The sequence below is a fragment of the Gopherus flavomarginatus genome, chromosome 1, assembly GCF_025201925.1.
Source record: "Gopherus flavomarginatus isolate rGopFla2 chromosome 1, rGopFla2.mat.asm, whole genome shotgun sequence".
In the NCBI taxonomy this organism is placed as follows: Eukaryota; Metazoa; Chordata; order Testudines; family Testudinidae; genus Gopherus; species Gopherus flavomarginatus.
Genome location: NC_066617.1, coordinates 237,483,577 through 237,498,797, shown reverse-complemented (window position 1 = coordinate 237,498,797; position 15,221 = coordinate 237,483,577). Strand labels below are relative to the sequence as shown.

The 15,221-nt window shown below is 39.4% G+C and overlaps 1 protein-coding gene across 1 annotated transcript in view; it reads right to left on the bottom strand.

The window, feature by feature from the left end:
* ANOS1 (anosmin 1) overlaps positions 1-15,221 on the bottom strand; it is a 194,478-nt gene that overhangs the window by 60,840 nt on the left and 118,417 nt on the right. Inside the window, exons 3-5 of the mRNA XM_050963697.1 lie at positions 13,560-13,622; positions 9,912-10,134; positions 2,919-3,103 (exon numbers count right to left, since the gene is read on the bottom strand). Coding sequence (XP_050819654.1) covers positions 2,919-3,103; positions 9,912-10,134; positions 13,560-13,622 — 471 coding nt within the window. The remainder of the gene's footprint in view (positions 1-2,918; positions 3,104-9,911; positions 10,135-13,559; positions 13,623-15,221) is intronic.

Genomic DNA, 15,221 nt, shown 5'->3' with positions numbered 1-15,221 from the left:
TTTAAAAGACCAGTTTTTTTTAAATAAGTATTAAACAAAACCGCATGCAAAAGCAGACAACCTACATTTCCAAAATTAACTTTTGCAAAATTAAACTAAGAATACACTCAAGGCAACAAGATACAATATATACAAATTGACTGTGATGCTGAGACTTTCTACAACAGCCTAGAACAAATGTTGGGGAACCCAAACTCTAGAGAAACATAACTCAGAACCAATAAACCCTCCGTTATCTTTGATCCACTAGTAAAAATCATGACAATAAATAGATTTTTAATTAGCCACAAGAAATATTGTGAAACTGTTTTTTAATAATGTGGAAGCAGTTATCCCACACACTTTACTGCCACAGGCACACACAAGTCCAGATCCTTGGCTATGGCTTCAGTGACCTTCCATGTGCATTGAACATATCTGCCTCACCCCATCAAGCCTGAGCTCCAAAAAGGATACCTCAACAAGCAGCAGCACTCACCACAACTTTGGACTAGAGGAAGAAGTGCTGGGCTGGGAGCCAGGAAGAAACCATGAATTCTGAGCTTTTCCACTGACTCGTGTAAATAACCCTGCTCACTTCACCACCCAGATTATTGATCAAGGCCTCACGCCCCAAACTTAAGAGGCAGACAAATATAATTCGTTCATTTTATAGCTAGGGTAAACCTAGGGCTGCACATAATCACTTCAAGTAGGACTAGGAATTTAACCCTGTCTCTAATATGACAAACCAAACTCTCATCCAATCAGCCACATTGCCTTTCAGAACAAACAGGTCAAATGTGTGTACTTGGCTGTGCTGTCTATAACTACTAGCCCATGTTCACCTCCAGAGCCAAGCATTATGACTCTCAATAATCTATTGTGACCTAGCAAACACTTGCATAAGCTATGTGCAATGTGGTCCACATAGTGATGATAAGCTGTGATCCTCTATCAGCTACTCTTCTAGTTCAAGTGGTAATATTCTATGCTGTGGCTATGGAAGCTCTGGGATATATATGTTTCCACATCATGGAATTTCTGGTTTTTGAGACTGTTACAGGATTCCTCTGCCATTCATTTTACAAGATTAACAGTAAACGAAGCTGAAAGTTGCAAGAAGAGGAAGGAAGTTGCTTTGTTAAGGTACTACTACATTGGGATTGAGACGAGCTGGGTTCTATTCTCTGCCACAGACTTCTCCTGTGACATTGGGCAAGGCTCAGTTATAGTGCACGTGCACAAAAGCACCAGATGAAGCCTGCACAGGTAGTGTTCATTCTGGCACTTACTAATTTTTTAGTGTTTGACTTTACAATCTCAATGTTCTTTAATGGAGCTTATTTTTATGTAACCTCAATGGAGAATGAACTCTGGTCATTACAGAACTTAAACTCCTGGCTCTACTTTGTGGACTTTATTTTTTCTCCCCCCTTGCCAAGGGCGGCTCTAGCCATTTCACCACCCCAAGCATGGCGGCATGCCGTGGGGGCGCTCTGCCAGTCGCCGCTCCTGCGGCACCAGTGGACCTCCCGCAGACATGCCTGCCGAGGGTCTGCTGGTCCCGCAGCTCCAGTGGACCTCCCGCAGGCATGCCTGCGGATGCTCCACCAGAGCCACAGGACCAGTGGACCCTTCACAAGCACTCCTGCGGGAGGCCCACCAGAGCCACCTGCCGCCCTCCCAGCGACCTGCAAAGCACCCCCCGTGGCATGCCGCCCCAAGCATGCGCTTGGGGTGCTGGGGCCTGGAGCTGCCCTGCCCCTTGCTACCTGCTGCTAAGACATTTCACTGCTCTTTTTAAAATCAACATTTTGCTTTCCTTGTCAGCAAGGATGCGGGTGCAATGGTAAAGATAAACTGCTGGAGTTCTGCCATACAGGTGGGCTGTCAGTATGACTGAAACTGGGAAGGAACTAAGTGAAAATTTATTCTCTCTTGGCTGCTTCTCATTAAAAAGCGTTTGTATATGAATTGTACATATACAGTATGGATTGCTATAAGCGATAAGAGCATGACATCATAGGGTTTGCTGAACTGGTAGGTAAATGCCATAGAAACTGCAATTTAAAGTAAGTAGACCAACAAATGTATTAGAAACTGCAATTTAAAGTAAGTAGACCAACAAATGTATGTTCTATTCTTTCTTCCACTTTGTTTTTTATTTTATTTGTAAAGACAATTGGCTTTTATACCAGCTAATTTTCTACTGTTTTGATTAGAGCCATACACTATCCTCTATGTTATTTTGGGCCCCGCTGACTTCAGAAGCGGCTGGGTCTGTCATATGCATCCAGTGGCAAAATTTGGTACCTAAGCCTGAATTTTCAAAAGTGACTCATGAGTATGGATACCTTTGTTTTTCAATGTCAGACTTGACACATCTTAAAGGGACCGGATTTCTAGACAATACTAACCATATACCCCCTGAAAATTAGGAGCCTGTTAGGCATCTCAGGATGAACACTTAAATATTGAGACACCCAAAATGACTCATGATATTTGAAAATATAGATTGAAAAGTTTTTTTTAGGAGAAGCCTTTACATTTTTGCTGGTATGCTCATACTAACAGCTTTTTCATCACTTTCTACTTGTATGAAGTGCTAAAACTGTAGCATTTGGTATTATTATATTAATACTAAAAGTAACATGACTGAGAAAATGAAGTTACTCTCCCATGAAAAAAACTCGACAGAAAACCATATCTTATGGTGCATAAAGAATTAGACTGGAAGTGAGGAAACCTGGCTTCTGTTCCCAGTTCTGCCTCTAGCATGCTGAGTAACTATGGGCAAGTCACTTAAACTGTCTGTGCCTCCATCTCCCCACCTGTAAAATGGGTCTAATGGTACTGACCTCCTCTGTAAAAGTACTTTGAGGTCTACTCATAAAATTGCTATACAAGAGCTAGGGATTATTATACAAAGGACTGACCTGTGCCACCATTTGCCAGCTGGTAGCATCATCTTCACTGGGATGGATTCCATAATTCCATCTCCTCTGCACCACATAGATCACAGGCTCAATTGAAATATTGAATTTTGAAGACCACTTAACCTCCAGTTGTCCAGACTGAAGTTCTGTGAATCTTAATTCTTTCCTTGGTTTCAATGGAACACCTGAAATAGGAGTGTACAGACAAAATGTTAAGATGTTTACAAAACAGGGTATGTATGTGTAAGCAAATGTAGGAAGTGCTGTGGGACACTTAAGAGGGAAATGGCTGGAGAGACTGAAATAATTTAAGGAGTTTTACATGCATGAGGCGTGGAACTTTCCAAAGTGTTCAGAGTTGGCTTAACCCTGTTCCCACTAAACTCAATGGTAAAACTCATCTTAAAATTAGTAAAGTTAATGCCAAGTGCATTTGGAAATCCCACCCTACTTCATTATTTCCTTTATCAACCACTACACTACAATCTATTGAAACTGCCTTTTAAAAGTTTACAGCAATCACTCACCACATGCTGATAGAGTATTATGTCCTCTCCGCAGTTTTGTCATCATGACAATAACACCTCTTTGCAACATTTATAACAGACTGGAGGGGAAAGAATTACTTTCTAGAGCTGGTCTCTTTTGATTAAATCAGCAAATCAAGTTCTTAGTTGCATTTCTATGGATACTCTTTTGAAACTCATCTATTTCAGTATCTAGCACTCTCTTACTTCAGATCAAGTCACAAACAAAACTGCTGCATTGACATTTAAACCCTCCTATCAATTTTTTCCTATGTATTTTAATTATGTTGTGACTTTAATAAAGCTCTACACAGGTGCCAGGGTTCATTGTGTGGATTGGTGCCACAGATTGAAATTTAAATATGTTTCTACCCTAAGTATTCATACACAGATAACTCCAAGAAATGACAAATAGTTTTAATATTGAGAGCGCAATACTTTTACATTAGGATTGTATCAAATGAGGGGTGTAAAAACAGCTAAACATAAGTCTCAATGAAATCAGGAGTATTGCCACTGCCATCAATGGAGAGCAAAGATTTGGTTCAAAGAGCATATATAAATCAGCGCTCAGATGTTTTTTTCTCCATATACAGAACTGATATTACAGTATCAGTACTACGCTACATTGATGACATCTTCATCATCTGGACCCATGGGAAGGAGTCTCTGGAAAAATTCTACCATGATTTCAACAGCTTCCACCCCACCATCAATCTCAGCCTGGACCAATCTACACGGGAGGTCCACTTCCTAGACACCACGGTGCAAATAAGTGATGGTCACATTACCACCACCCTATACCGAAAACCTACCGACCGCTATGCCTACCTTCATGCCTCCAGCTTCCATCCCAGGCACATCACACGATCCATTGTCTACAGCCAAGCACTGAGGTACAACCGCATCTGCTCTAACCCCTCAGACAGAGACCAGCACCTATAAAATCTCCACCAAGCATTCTCACAACTACAATACCCGCACAAGGAAATAAGGAAACAGATCAACAGAGCCAGACGTGTACCCAGAAACCTCCTACTGCAAGACAAACCCAAGAAAGAAACCAACATGGCCATCATATACAGTCCCCAGCTAAAACCTCTCCAATGCATCATCAGGGACCTACAACCCATCCTGGACAATGATCCCACACTTTCACAGGCCTTGGGTGGCAGGCCAGTCCTTGCCCACAGGCAACCTGCCAACCTGAAACACATTCTCACCAGTAACTGCACACCGCACCATAATAACTCTAGCTCAGGAACCAATCCATGCAACAAACCTCGATGCCAATTCTGCCCACATATCTACACCAGCGACACCATCACACGACCTAACCAGATCAGCCACATCATCATCGGTTCATTCACCTGCACATCCACCAATGTAATACATGCCATCATATGCCAGCAATGCCCCTCTGCTATGTACATTGGCCAAACTGGACAGTCGCTACGGAAAAGGATAAATGGACACGAATCAGATATTAGGAATGGCAATATACAAAAACCTGTAGGAGAACACTTCAACCTCCCTGGCCACACTATAGCGGACCTTAAGGTGGCCATCCTGCAGCAAAAAAAACTTCAGGACCAGACTTCAAAGAAAAACTGCTGAGCTTCAGTTCATCTGCAAATTTGACACTATCAGCTCAGGATTAAACAAAGACTGTGAATGGCTTGCCAATTACAAAACCAGTTTCTCCTCCCTTGGTTTTCACACCTCAACTGCTAGAACAGGGCCTCATCCTCCCTGATTGAACTGACCTCGTTATCTCTAGCTTGCCTGCATATATATACCTGCCCCTGGAAATTTCCACTACATGCATCTGACAAAGTGGGTATTCACCCACGAAAGCTCATGCTCCAAAACGTCTGTTAGTCTATAAGGTGCCACAGGACTTTTTGTTGCTGTATAATGGGAGCATCTGTGTCTTCTTAGCAAATCCAAAACTGCCAGTGTGTAAACATAAATTATCAGATCTTTGATCCACTTATCTGTTTACCAAAGATTTAAATGAGGAATATCTGAGGTTTACTTGTTCCAACTCCTTCACTTACTTAGTTCAACAAACTGCCTTTTGCAGAGCTTTATAAACAGACCTTTCCCAATTACATAATATGCTACAGTAAATAAAGACAAATACTGTAATAACCTAAAAGCATCATGAAGAAAATTAAGCATCCAAATCCTGTTACCACATAGGTTTAAATCCTGGATATCATTCAACAGCCAGAAGTCATAATCTAATGTAATGAGCATCATGAACGATGTCAGTTCAAATGTCTATATTTTCAAATCCCTCTTTAATTATGATGTACAATAATCCTACAATTTGCATGTTAAGAAATCTTCCATCTGCTTTGCATTAGGGTCAATTGGATTCACTTGATTGGAAGTAACTCAACCTCTCTGGTGTTTGTAATTGTGTGCAGATGGATCTCAGCCACACAAACAACTAGAGCATAGCACAAGTGCATTTTAGAGTTCTTTTGTGAAACCAGCATCATCAGTTTCATATCCAGATGTGTGGATGCAATCACTTCTCATTGTGCTTTTTATTATGTAAATGGTCAGTCTCTTTAACCATTCTTGAACAAATTAGTCTTCTGAAATCCAGCGTTCCAGTGTGGAATTCAGTACATGTCTTGTCTTATATGTGGAAAGCCAGAATCCAGGAAATGTGTTACCAAAGGTGTTTTTCAACTAATACCTATGTATCTGTGCCAGGCAAAGTAAATATATAAAGATCAGATGTAAGAAAGCATAATTATAACTCAAATGTAAGAGTAACCTAATACCTGAGGGTTGTGGGGTGGGGTGTAGGAGAGTTCAAAATATATAGATAATTGTGTAAATGGAATAATTTCAGACAATAACATTCAATTTAAATTTGTGACCATCCTGTCTGAGTTGATGGCTCACTGGAGGTTTTTTAAACCTATCCTAGCCAGGTTTATTAAACATACCCAAAAAGTTGAAGGTATCATGTAAATGATTAATAATACTCTTTGGCAAAAAGGATAGGCTTAGTGTTAAATACAGTGGGCCACAATATTTGCTGGCCTAACTCCACTTATTTCAGTAACATCAGCAGAGAATTTGACCCAATACCTATAAATTCTCAGAGCAATGTTACGGCAAACTTAAAGGAAAAGAGAAAAATACACAAATTCACACCATTTGACCATTACAGAGGACTTAATCCTGCAAGCAGTTTTGACAACACATCATACAATGATCTTCTATGGGACTCAAGTTATACTCCTGGGAATACTTGTTTGCACATTGGGGTCAATCTTCAGGGAAGTATTGGAAGGACTGACACCTATCAGAATCAAAGTTGGGATGATTCCTTTTAAGCTTTTTAGCATGAGTATAGGTTCTTCTATTGTTTTTAATGCTCTCTCTAATGGTTTCACCTTAAGAATAAGTGTTCTTGCTTAGAAAGGGCAGTGTGGTAACTTACAACTGCTGGACATTATGTTGCTCACAAGCCTTAGAAGACTAAGCAAAATGCAGATGCTGGCCCATGCAGGCAGTCTTGCTTGTTTGGAATAACACAGTGTGGGCAGGAAACCATATGGTTTGGAAATACCCCGGTCAGAAGGGAGAGAGATGTGAGTCTCTGCCCAAGACAAGTAACAGCTGGGATCCAGAAGCCTAAAAGTGGGTGCCCTTGCTGGATCATGGAGAGGAAATACAGGTGCAGTTGCCCTGAACTGTGACAGCATATTCAATTAACTAAAAGTTTTCATTAAATTTTTCTGTGTATTACCAATCTCCAAAGCTTGATCAACGGGAAAACTATAGCAACTTGCATAGGGCTAGTCTACACTAGAAGTGTTACAGTAGCACTGATGCAGTTGTGCTTCTCTGGCACAACTGGAGAGGACACTCTATGCCAACAGGAGAGCTCTCTCCCATTGGCACAATAAATCTACCTCCACAAGAAGCAGTACCTATGTCAACAGAAGCTCTCCTGCCGACACAGCACCATCCACACTGGTGCTTAGATCAATGTAAATTACTCATTGCTCAGGTAAGGTGGTTTATTCACATCCCTGAGCAACATGAGTTATACTAACATAACCTATGATGGAGACAAGCCCATAGACTCACTTAAGTTTCAATCTGAGTTCATTTTCCAGCTATGAGTGCTGTCAAAAGGATTACCATGAGTATTAGATTTGTTCACTAGATCTTAGTCACGCTTGCTGATTTTGCTCTTCCTAGTGGCAGGGAGGTCATTTGTCCTTGGAGAAAATGAAAAGCAAGCCTGCCCAGGTCCATCTTGTTCCTTGCTGTAGGAAGACAATTTGAAGGGCTAATTATCTGAATTCATCATCTGAGAAAGCAGAAGAGCATTGGTTCTGCCCTTGCTGTGTAACACAAGCAAATACTTACTGAAGATAACTGATAAGATGTTGGAGCAGAATGTTAGTGCTACAAGTATATAATTAGACCAAACTTCTCCTTTTGCATTCATTCAGAATATCATACCCTATGTACGCTTTGTCCCCTACACACATCCCTTTAATTTAGCCTGCACCCCACCCCACCACACCCTACTCCACACATGACCCAGTTATAAAATACATTTGAATGCCCTCAGTTAAACTTACTATATAACGTCACATTTGAGGTTTGGTCCTGTAAACTTCTGCTCCCATGGAAGACAGATACTCTGTTACTTTAGCATCCCTTTTTGGTGATTTGCAGCAAAAAGAATATGAATGACTTAATGAAAGAGTTCATTTTTAATAATCTTTTACAGATTAATATGTGATCTTATAATAATGTATTAGAGTCTTGTAATTATATAAGGCTTGATTCACAGATCATTGAAACCAGTGGAAGTCTTTCCATTGACTTCAATGAGCTTTGGATCAAGCTCTTATTGCAGGTCATCCCAAAGCACTTTACATACAGTGCCTTTCTAGGTTCCAGGTTTACTGTGCTTCGGTAACTTTCTGATCAAATTTGCTCTGTTTATATAAGTAAATCAAGAGAGTTTTCTAACTGCTAACCCTGTCTGGGTTTAGAAAGTCAAGATAGATAGACTTGGGTAGTGTGGGCTGGATTTGGTCCAGTTCTGTTGATAATGTCCTTGACAGTGCTAACAGAAGTATACACTTCTGTTATTTTTTTATTTTCTCACTAAAGTAAGGGAAAGTGACTTATAATATACACACAAATCAAGTCTGTGGGGTGAGAAAGTGCCTTTTATACAATCACTTTTCAGTGTTAGATTCACACTTTAAGAATATTTAAGTGAACAAAAGTTATTGTTAACAAATTAAAATCAGGAGTCACTCTCAGAGCCAATAATTCCATAAATTATAGTACCTTATTTGTTGCATGACGAGGAAAACTTTCTTCTCAGAATTTCAAGACTTCAATCAAAGCAATTAAAAACATATTAATAGAACTTGTTTCCTCAGCTTCTTCAAGTATTGAAATACTGCCTACATGTATTTTGTTAGTATTTTCTAACTGCTTTATCTGCAAGATGTCAAGGCCATTGATTCAGAATATAGCAATCATTTGCTCTCCGATAGGATTATCTCTCACTATGTACTTGGTAGTGTGACCCACTTGATTCTTATTAACAAAGATTATATCTGATTTAAGATTATATCTGTTTACCTTTAAATATTTTCATTGTTCAAATTGTTCTTCTCACCTGCGTAAAATTAAGTGACACTTTACATAGTTGGGCCAATTTGTTCTGCTTATGATTCAGATTCACTGTGGCCTCCTATCTGTGGCTCACTGACACCTTGTTAGGGATTCCATAAGGGAATTATAGAAGTGTAGGATTGGAAGGGACCTCAATAGGTCATCTAGTCCAGTCCCCTCCACTCAAAGTAGGACTACATCATAACTGGACTAGTGATTCTCAACCTTTCCAGACAACTGAACCCCTTTCAGGAGTCTGATTTGTCTTGCGTACCCCCAAGATTCACGTCACTTAAAAACTACTTGCTCACAAAATCAGACATAAAAATAAAAAAGTGTTGCAGCCACATTATTACTGAAAAATGGCTTGCTTTCTCATTTTACCATATAATTATAAAATAAATCAACTGGAATACAAATACTGTACTTAGATTTCAGTATATAGCATATAGAGCAGTATAAACAAGTCATGAAATTTTAGTTTGTACTGACTTTGCTAGTGCTTTTTCTGTAGCCTGTTGTAAAACTAGGCTAATAGCTAGACGAGTTGTACCCCTGGTTGAGAACTAGACCATTCCTGACAGATGTTTGTCTAACCTGTTGTTAAAAACCTCCAGTGACAAAGAACAATTTACAGTTACAATTATATCCTCACAATCACCTCTCTCACTCTCTCTCATACACACACATACTTCCCTATAAACTTAAAGGTCTTGTTTTTCAGGCAGCTTTATTACAGGTTAAAATACTTAGCACACTAAAAGTGCCTCCTAATGATCTCTACCTTTGTACAGATTTTTTGGTACTTGACATGTATGTCCACATCCATTGGAGCAGCATTTCTTCACCCCAGAACATTCACTGTCAGCCTCACAGCTTTCAACGCAGGCAGCTGCAAAACCGCTGGCCTTCTCAGGTGCTGGGCAGTCTCCTTGCTTCACTGACAGGATATACTTGAGGAATTCACAGCTAGTTAGGCATTCATAGTTCTTCTTGGGGAAAAGAGGCTAAAGGGAACATGAAACAATTGTACAAGTCTTCAGTGGAAAAAAAAATAGCGCTGAAAGTTTTCCAAGACCTTTGGAAAGAAAATTCAAATGTTCAGCTATTGCAAGACTACCCCTGAGGATTTACATATCCATTAGCTTCTAAACAAAGCTTGCAGAGTACAGAATGGTGAATTCCCGCAAACAAGACCACTGTCTTTTATGGAATTACATTGTTTTTATCTGCCAGCTTTTCTCTTGTTTTCCTCATATTAGCTGACTATGAAGTTGTTTCATGACAGATTGAAAACATTCACAAAACAAAGGGAAAGGGTTGTCTGGGATAGTCCTTTTTGGAACTATTCTGCATTTTTTCCTTTGTATTTCAAGGCACTTTAACCCTAGTATATTGCATAGCAGTGGTGCAGGAACTAGGGATGCTGGGAGTGCTACCACACACCCCTGCCTTGAAGTAGTAATAGCAAACACCAAATACATTGTTTCCATCATCAGCACCCCTACTATAAAAATCATTCCATAGTGCATAGTGCAACCTAGGGTGACCAGATGTTACGATTTTATAGGGACAGTCCCGATTTTGGGGTCTTTTTCTTATATAGGCACCTATTACCCCCTCCACCCTCATCCCAATTTTTCACACTTGCTGTCTGGTCACCCTAGTGCCACCCCAATCACACAGACAAAATGTACTAGTAATATTTTCATTAGGTTATTGAATCATATTGCTGTGAGGGGACTTACCAACATCTTTATGCTAATGTCATTTTTTTTAAAGAAGAGATATTTTTTCAATGATCAGTTAATTCTACTTCTGTGAAAAAATAGGTTCAGTTCTCTGGAAAGCTACAAAATGTTAAAAGGTATGTACCATTGTAGTTCCAATAATGGGTTTATGGAGTTCATTTAAAGTTGCTTCTAAAAGTATTATGAATTTTCTCAGAGAATGATTTTGGAGCCCTATTCTACAAGCCCCTACTCTTGTGAGTAACTCTTCATAACACTGCTAGTGCCACTGTTTCAGTGGATTCCTCACATGAGTAAGAAATGCTGAGTTAGGTCCTAATTTCCCAGTAGATACTTTGCAAACTTTGAAGTTAAATTTTTGCTTCCAAATGTTATCCTGAATAAAGAGAAATTGACATAATTCCACTGCAAATGAGAATGGCCTGGGTTAATTCAATCAAAATGGCATCTTCTGCAGTGAGGTTGTGGGTGACAGTGAGTGTGTGTGAGAAGGAGGGAGAGGCTAATTTTAATCCTAAAACATCACAAATTTGCAGCCAGTTAATTAAAAAACTTTATAGCCCCTCGAGGCATAATGTCTTCAAGGCTTCTCCTCCGCAATCTGTTTCACAGCTCATTTTTCTGCTAGCTGCTAAATGTGCTGCTCTTCATTACTGGCCTTTGAGGTTCTAAATTTAGCTTCAATCATAAACTCACTAATCAAAAAGGGATGCTAGCACATTCTAAATACAATAGAGCAGTGTTCTACTAATGTTTTTCTTTTAAACCAAAATGTGTGAATTCAAATTTGGAGATGTAAAGCCACAATGAGGATAGATGTATTAGATGATGTAAGTTATACCCATTTTATACTACTTTAGGTCTTATCTACATGAGAAAGCTGCATGAGTTTAAATCAATTAAGGCTATGTCTACACTATAGACCTTATAAAGGCACAGATGTACTGCTGCAGCTGTGCCACTCTAAGATCTCCCATGTAGCCGCTCTATGCTGGTGTGAGAAAGTTCTCCTGCTGGCATATTTAAACTACCTTCAATGAGCAGTGGTAGCTATATCAGCAGCAGAGTGTTTTCCGCCAACATAGCGCTGTCCATACCAGCAATTTTGGTGGTGAAACTTATGTCGGTCAGGGGGGTGTTTTTTGACACCACTGACCAACAAAAGTTTTACTGGTAAAAGTGGTAGAGTAGAGTAGACAAATCCTTAATTTAAGGAAATCTAAGGACTTGTTTACAGAGGGCAGTTTTACCAGTTATGCTAACATATTTATATAGGCATAGTTACACCAGTATAACCTGACCCCATGCAGACAAACTTATTCTGGTAAAAAAAAAATACTTTTTTGAATTCAGTTTAAACCCCTTCCCAAGAGACATAAACTAAGCCAAAAAAAAGGCATTCTTATACCAGAATAAGAGCGGGAAGGCAAGGGGAGGGGGACTAAAGCGGTATAACTTTATCAGTTAAATTAACACCTTAGATTAAACCAAAAACACTTCCCCATGAGACAAAAACAAAAGTGTTGTCTATGCACAGACTTTTATTAATTTAATGGAAGGATGTTTTAAAACTGATTTAGTTAAACCAGTGCAAATCCCTGCATAGAAATTCTTATTTTGGATTAAATTCAGTTTAGTTTAAATCTGTAAGAAACCAATACATACGTTTATATGACCCACTCTCAAACCAACTAGGATTATCTACACAACATGTTGCATTGATTTAACTAGTCTATGCTAGAAAGACTTTGCTGATACAGCTATATGGATATAGTTATAGTGGCAGAGCCCCCTAGTGGATACTTATCCTATATTGGCCTAAGGTGCAAGCCAGTATATCTAAACCAGTTCCCCAAACAATATACAGAATACTGGTAAAAGGACTCTTGACATCATAGCTATGTTATTTGGAGGCATGGCTTTTTTCACTCCCTTGAACCAACATAGACCAGCCTAAATCAGGGTTTGTCTACCTATAGAGTTATTCCAGAATAGCAATTCCCAAAGAACTCTTCCTGATTTGGACATTCTTGTTCCAGACATTTGGACATTCTGGTTCTGGAATAAGACCGACTTTCTCCAATTTAACTTAATCCACTTTGGAAGGGGATTAACATAAACCAGAAAAAGGCTTTCTTATTTCTTATAATAAGAGTGTCCACACGTGGAGTTAATTGGGAATAGTTAATCTGCATTCAGTTCTCACTCTACCTTATTCCAGAATAATTTTCATGTACAGACAAAACCTCAGTCTTCCTTCATCAACCGTAGAATTGTAAAGAATTCTAGCTCATATGTGTTTCAAACACACTTTTTCCTACACGGGGCCTGAAGGGATGAAAGGGAGTGTAGCAGGAATAGCAACTAGCTAGAGAGATTTTAATAGAACTTCTCATATCTGTGAAGTTAAGTAAGCTCATTCTAGTGTGGGACTCAAGTTTCAACTTGAGAAAAGCACCTGGTTCGTATAAAAAATTCAGTAACAAATTGTGAAAATAATGTTTGTTACTCAGATTTAAAACTACTAAATTGTTACATTCTCATCCTTCCAAAATACAGGAGAATGTGACATATGTAGATTGTTTCTGTTAGCTGTCACCTTAAAGTGCAAGCCTCCATAGTAGTACAAATGAAAAAGACAGCTAGAACAAAGAGAGAAGAATGCCTCAGGGCTGACCTACCTCACAGAAACTTTGGCAATGGTTTTTCTTCAAGTCCCAAGATTCTTTGCAGGGCTCCAGGCACTGGGGAAAATCGTGAAAAAGAGAAAAGGGACATGTCAGTAAGAGGAAAAAGTAACATGCATAGATGACCTTATGCCTTTATTGATTGTTTGATCCATAGGAAGTTAATAATAGGTTTCTTTAAACTACTTTTCTTGAGGATAAGATTGTGTCCTAGTTTCAGATCAAGGTCATTTTGAACCACTGTTAGATTATAGGAAATGTTTCCAATATTTCTCACTGTACTAGGCAGTATCGTTGGCTGTGTACGTGCCATCCCCTTAATTGCTGTGTTGAACTTGGATACTGATAATAGTTAACACCATGCCACTGGATTGCTCCATGGAGCCTAGAGACAACCGTTATTATCTAACATGCTCTTGCAAACTAACCCTTCTCTCCTGTGCTTAATCTAGTAAGTAGGCTGGCATATGAGCTCTGCCAGGCTGCGAGGTGAAGGAATCCTGCTTCCTGAGACTATGGAGTAGCAGTAGCAGAGCTCTCATCACTGTTCTTATGCATTTGTGAGAGACAAGGCCCAATGGTCATGTAGTAGCAGATTCATCAATCCCAACCACTGCTTCTTCACCTTCAAACTCCACTATACTGGAATATACAGTGAGCTTAGTACCCTGGTATACAGGATGTGCAGACCCCCAGCACAGAATCCCCAAACCTGACCCACACTACATACCAGAGCAAAACTAGAGCCAGGCTGTCTGGGACCCTCTGTTGCCAGGGCGAAGGGAAAAGATTTGCTACTTCCTAAAATCTTCACTCTTCCTTATTTTTGGGGTGTTTTTTAAATTATTTTTAAGGCAAAAGATCTTGGAAAATATTAATAGAGGTGAGAGTAAATTCCATATACTATCCCTGGTCACAAGGGAAAGCTGCTACACTGGAGAATAAGGCCCTTGATGTACAGTTTAGCATTAAAATCACACATATTCCTTAAATACATATTGCATTTTGTTTTAGAATCAAGAATTTAACATAAGAACAGGAAAATGGTCACAGTGGCTCAGACCAATGGTCCATTAGCCCAGTATCCTGTCTCAGACAGTGGCCAGTGCCAGATGTTTCACAGGGACTGAATAGAGTGGCTCTCATAGGACCATGTGCATCTACACAGTTTAGAAATGAACATAAACATACGACCTATATCTAAGCATAATTGTACATATGTGCCATGGCAAAAAACTAAATGCACTGAAACAAGATTTGCCTTTTTTCCTACTAGTGAAAGAGAACTGTGAATTCAGTGGGAAAAAAATCATAAAAGTATTAGTCACAGGGGCTGCAACAATGAAATATAGCTATCCCTCACTTCCTATTTTGGTGTTTTGGTGTTTTAATCCCAGCTTCCGGCAGTTTAATAACCACAAGATACACTTTAGCATAATTAGACTGATACTTTTTAAAGCTTTCACTAAACTCCAACAATTTAATGAACTCCAGAGTTTTCTTGCTTCTGTGCTATAAGTGCCATACGTCTGAGCCTCATTCTGCTCTCACACCAGTTTTACAACCCTCAACTGGCTTTGATAGAGTTAGTCTTGATTTACAATGGTATATGAGGGAAGACACTATGGGTGAAATCCTGACTCCATAGGAGCTCTG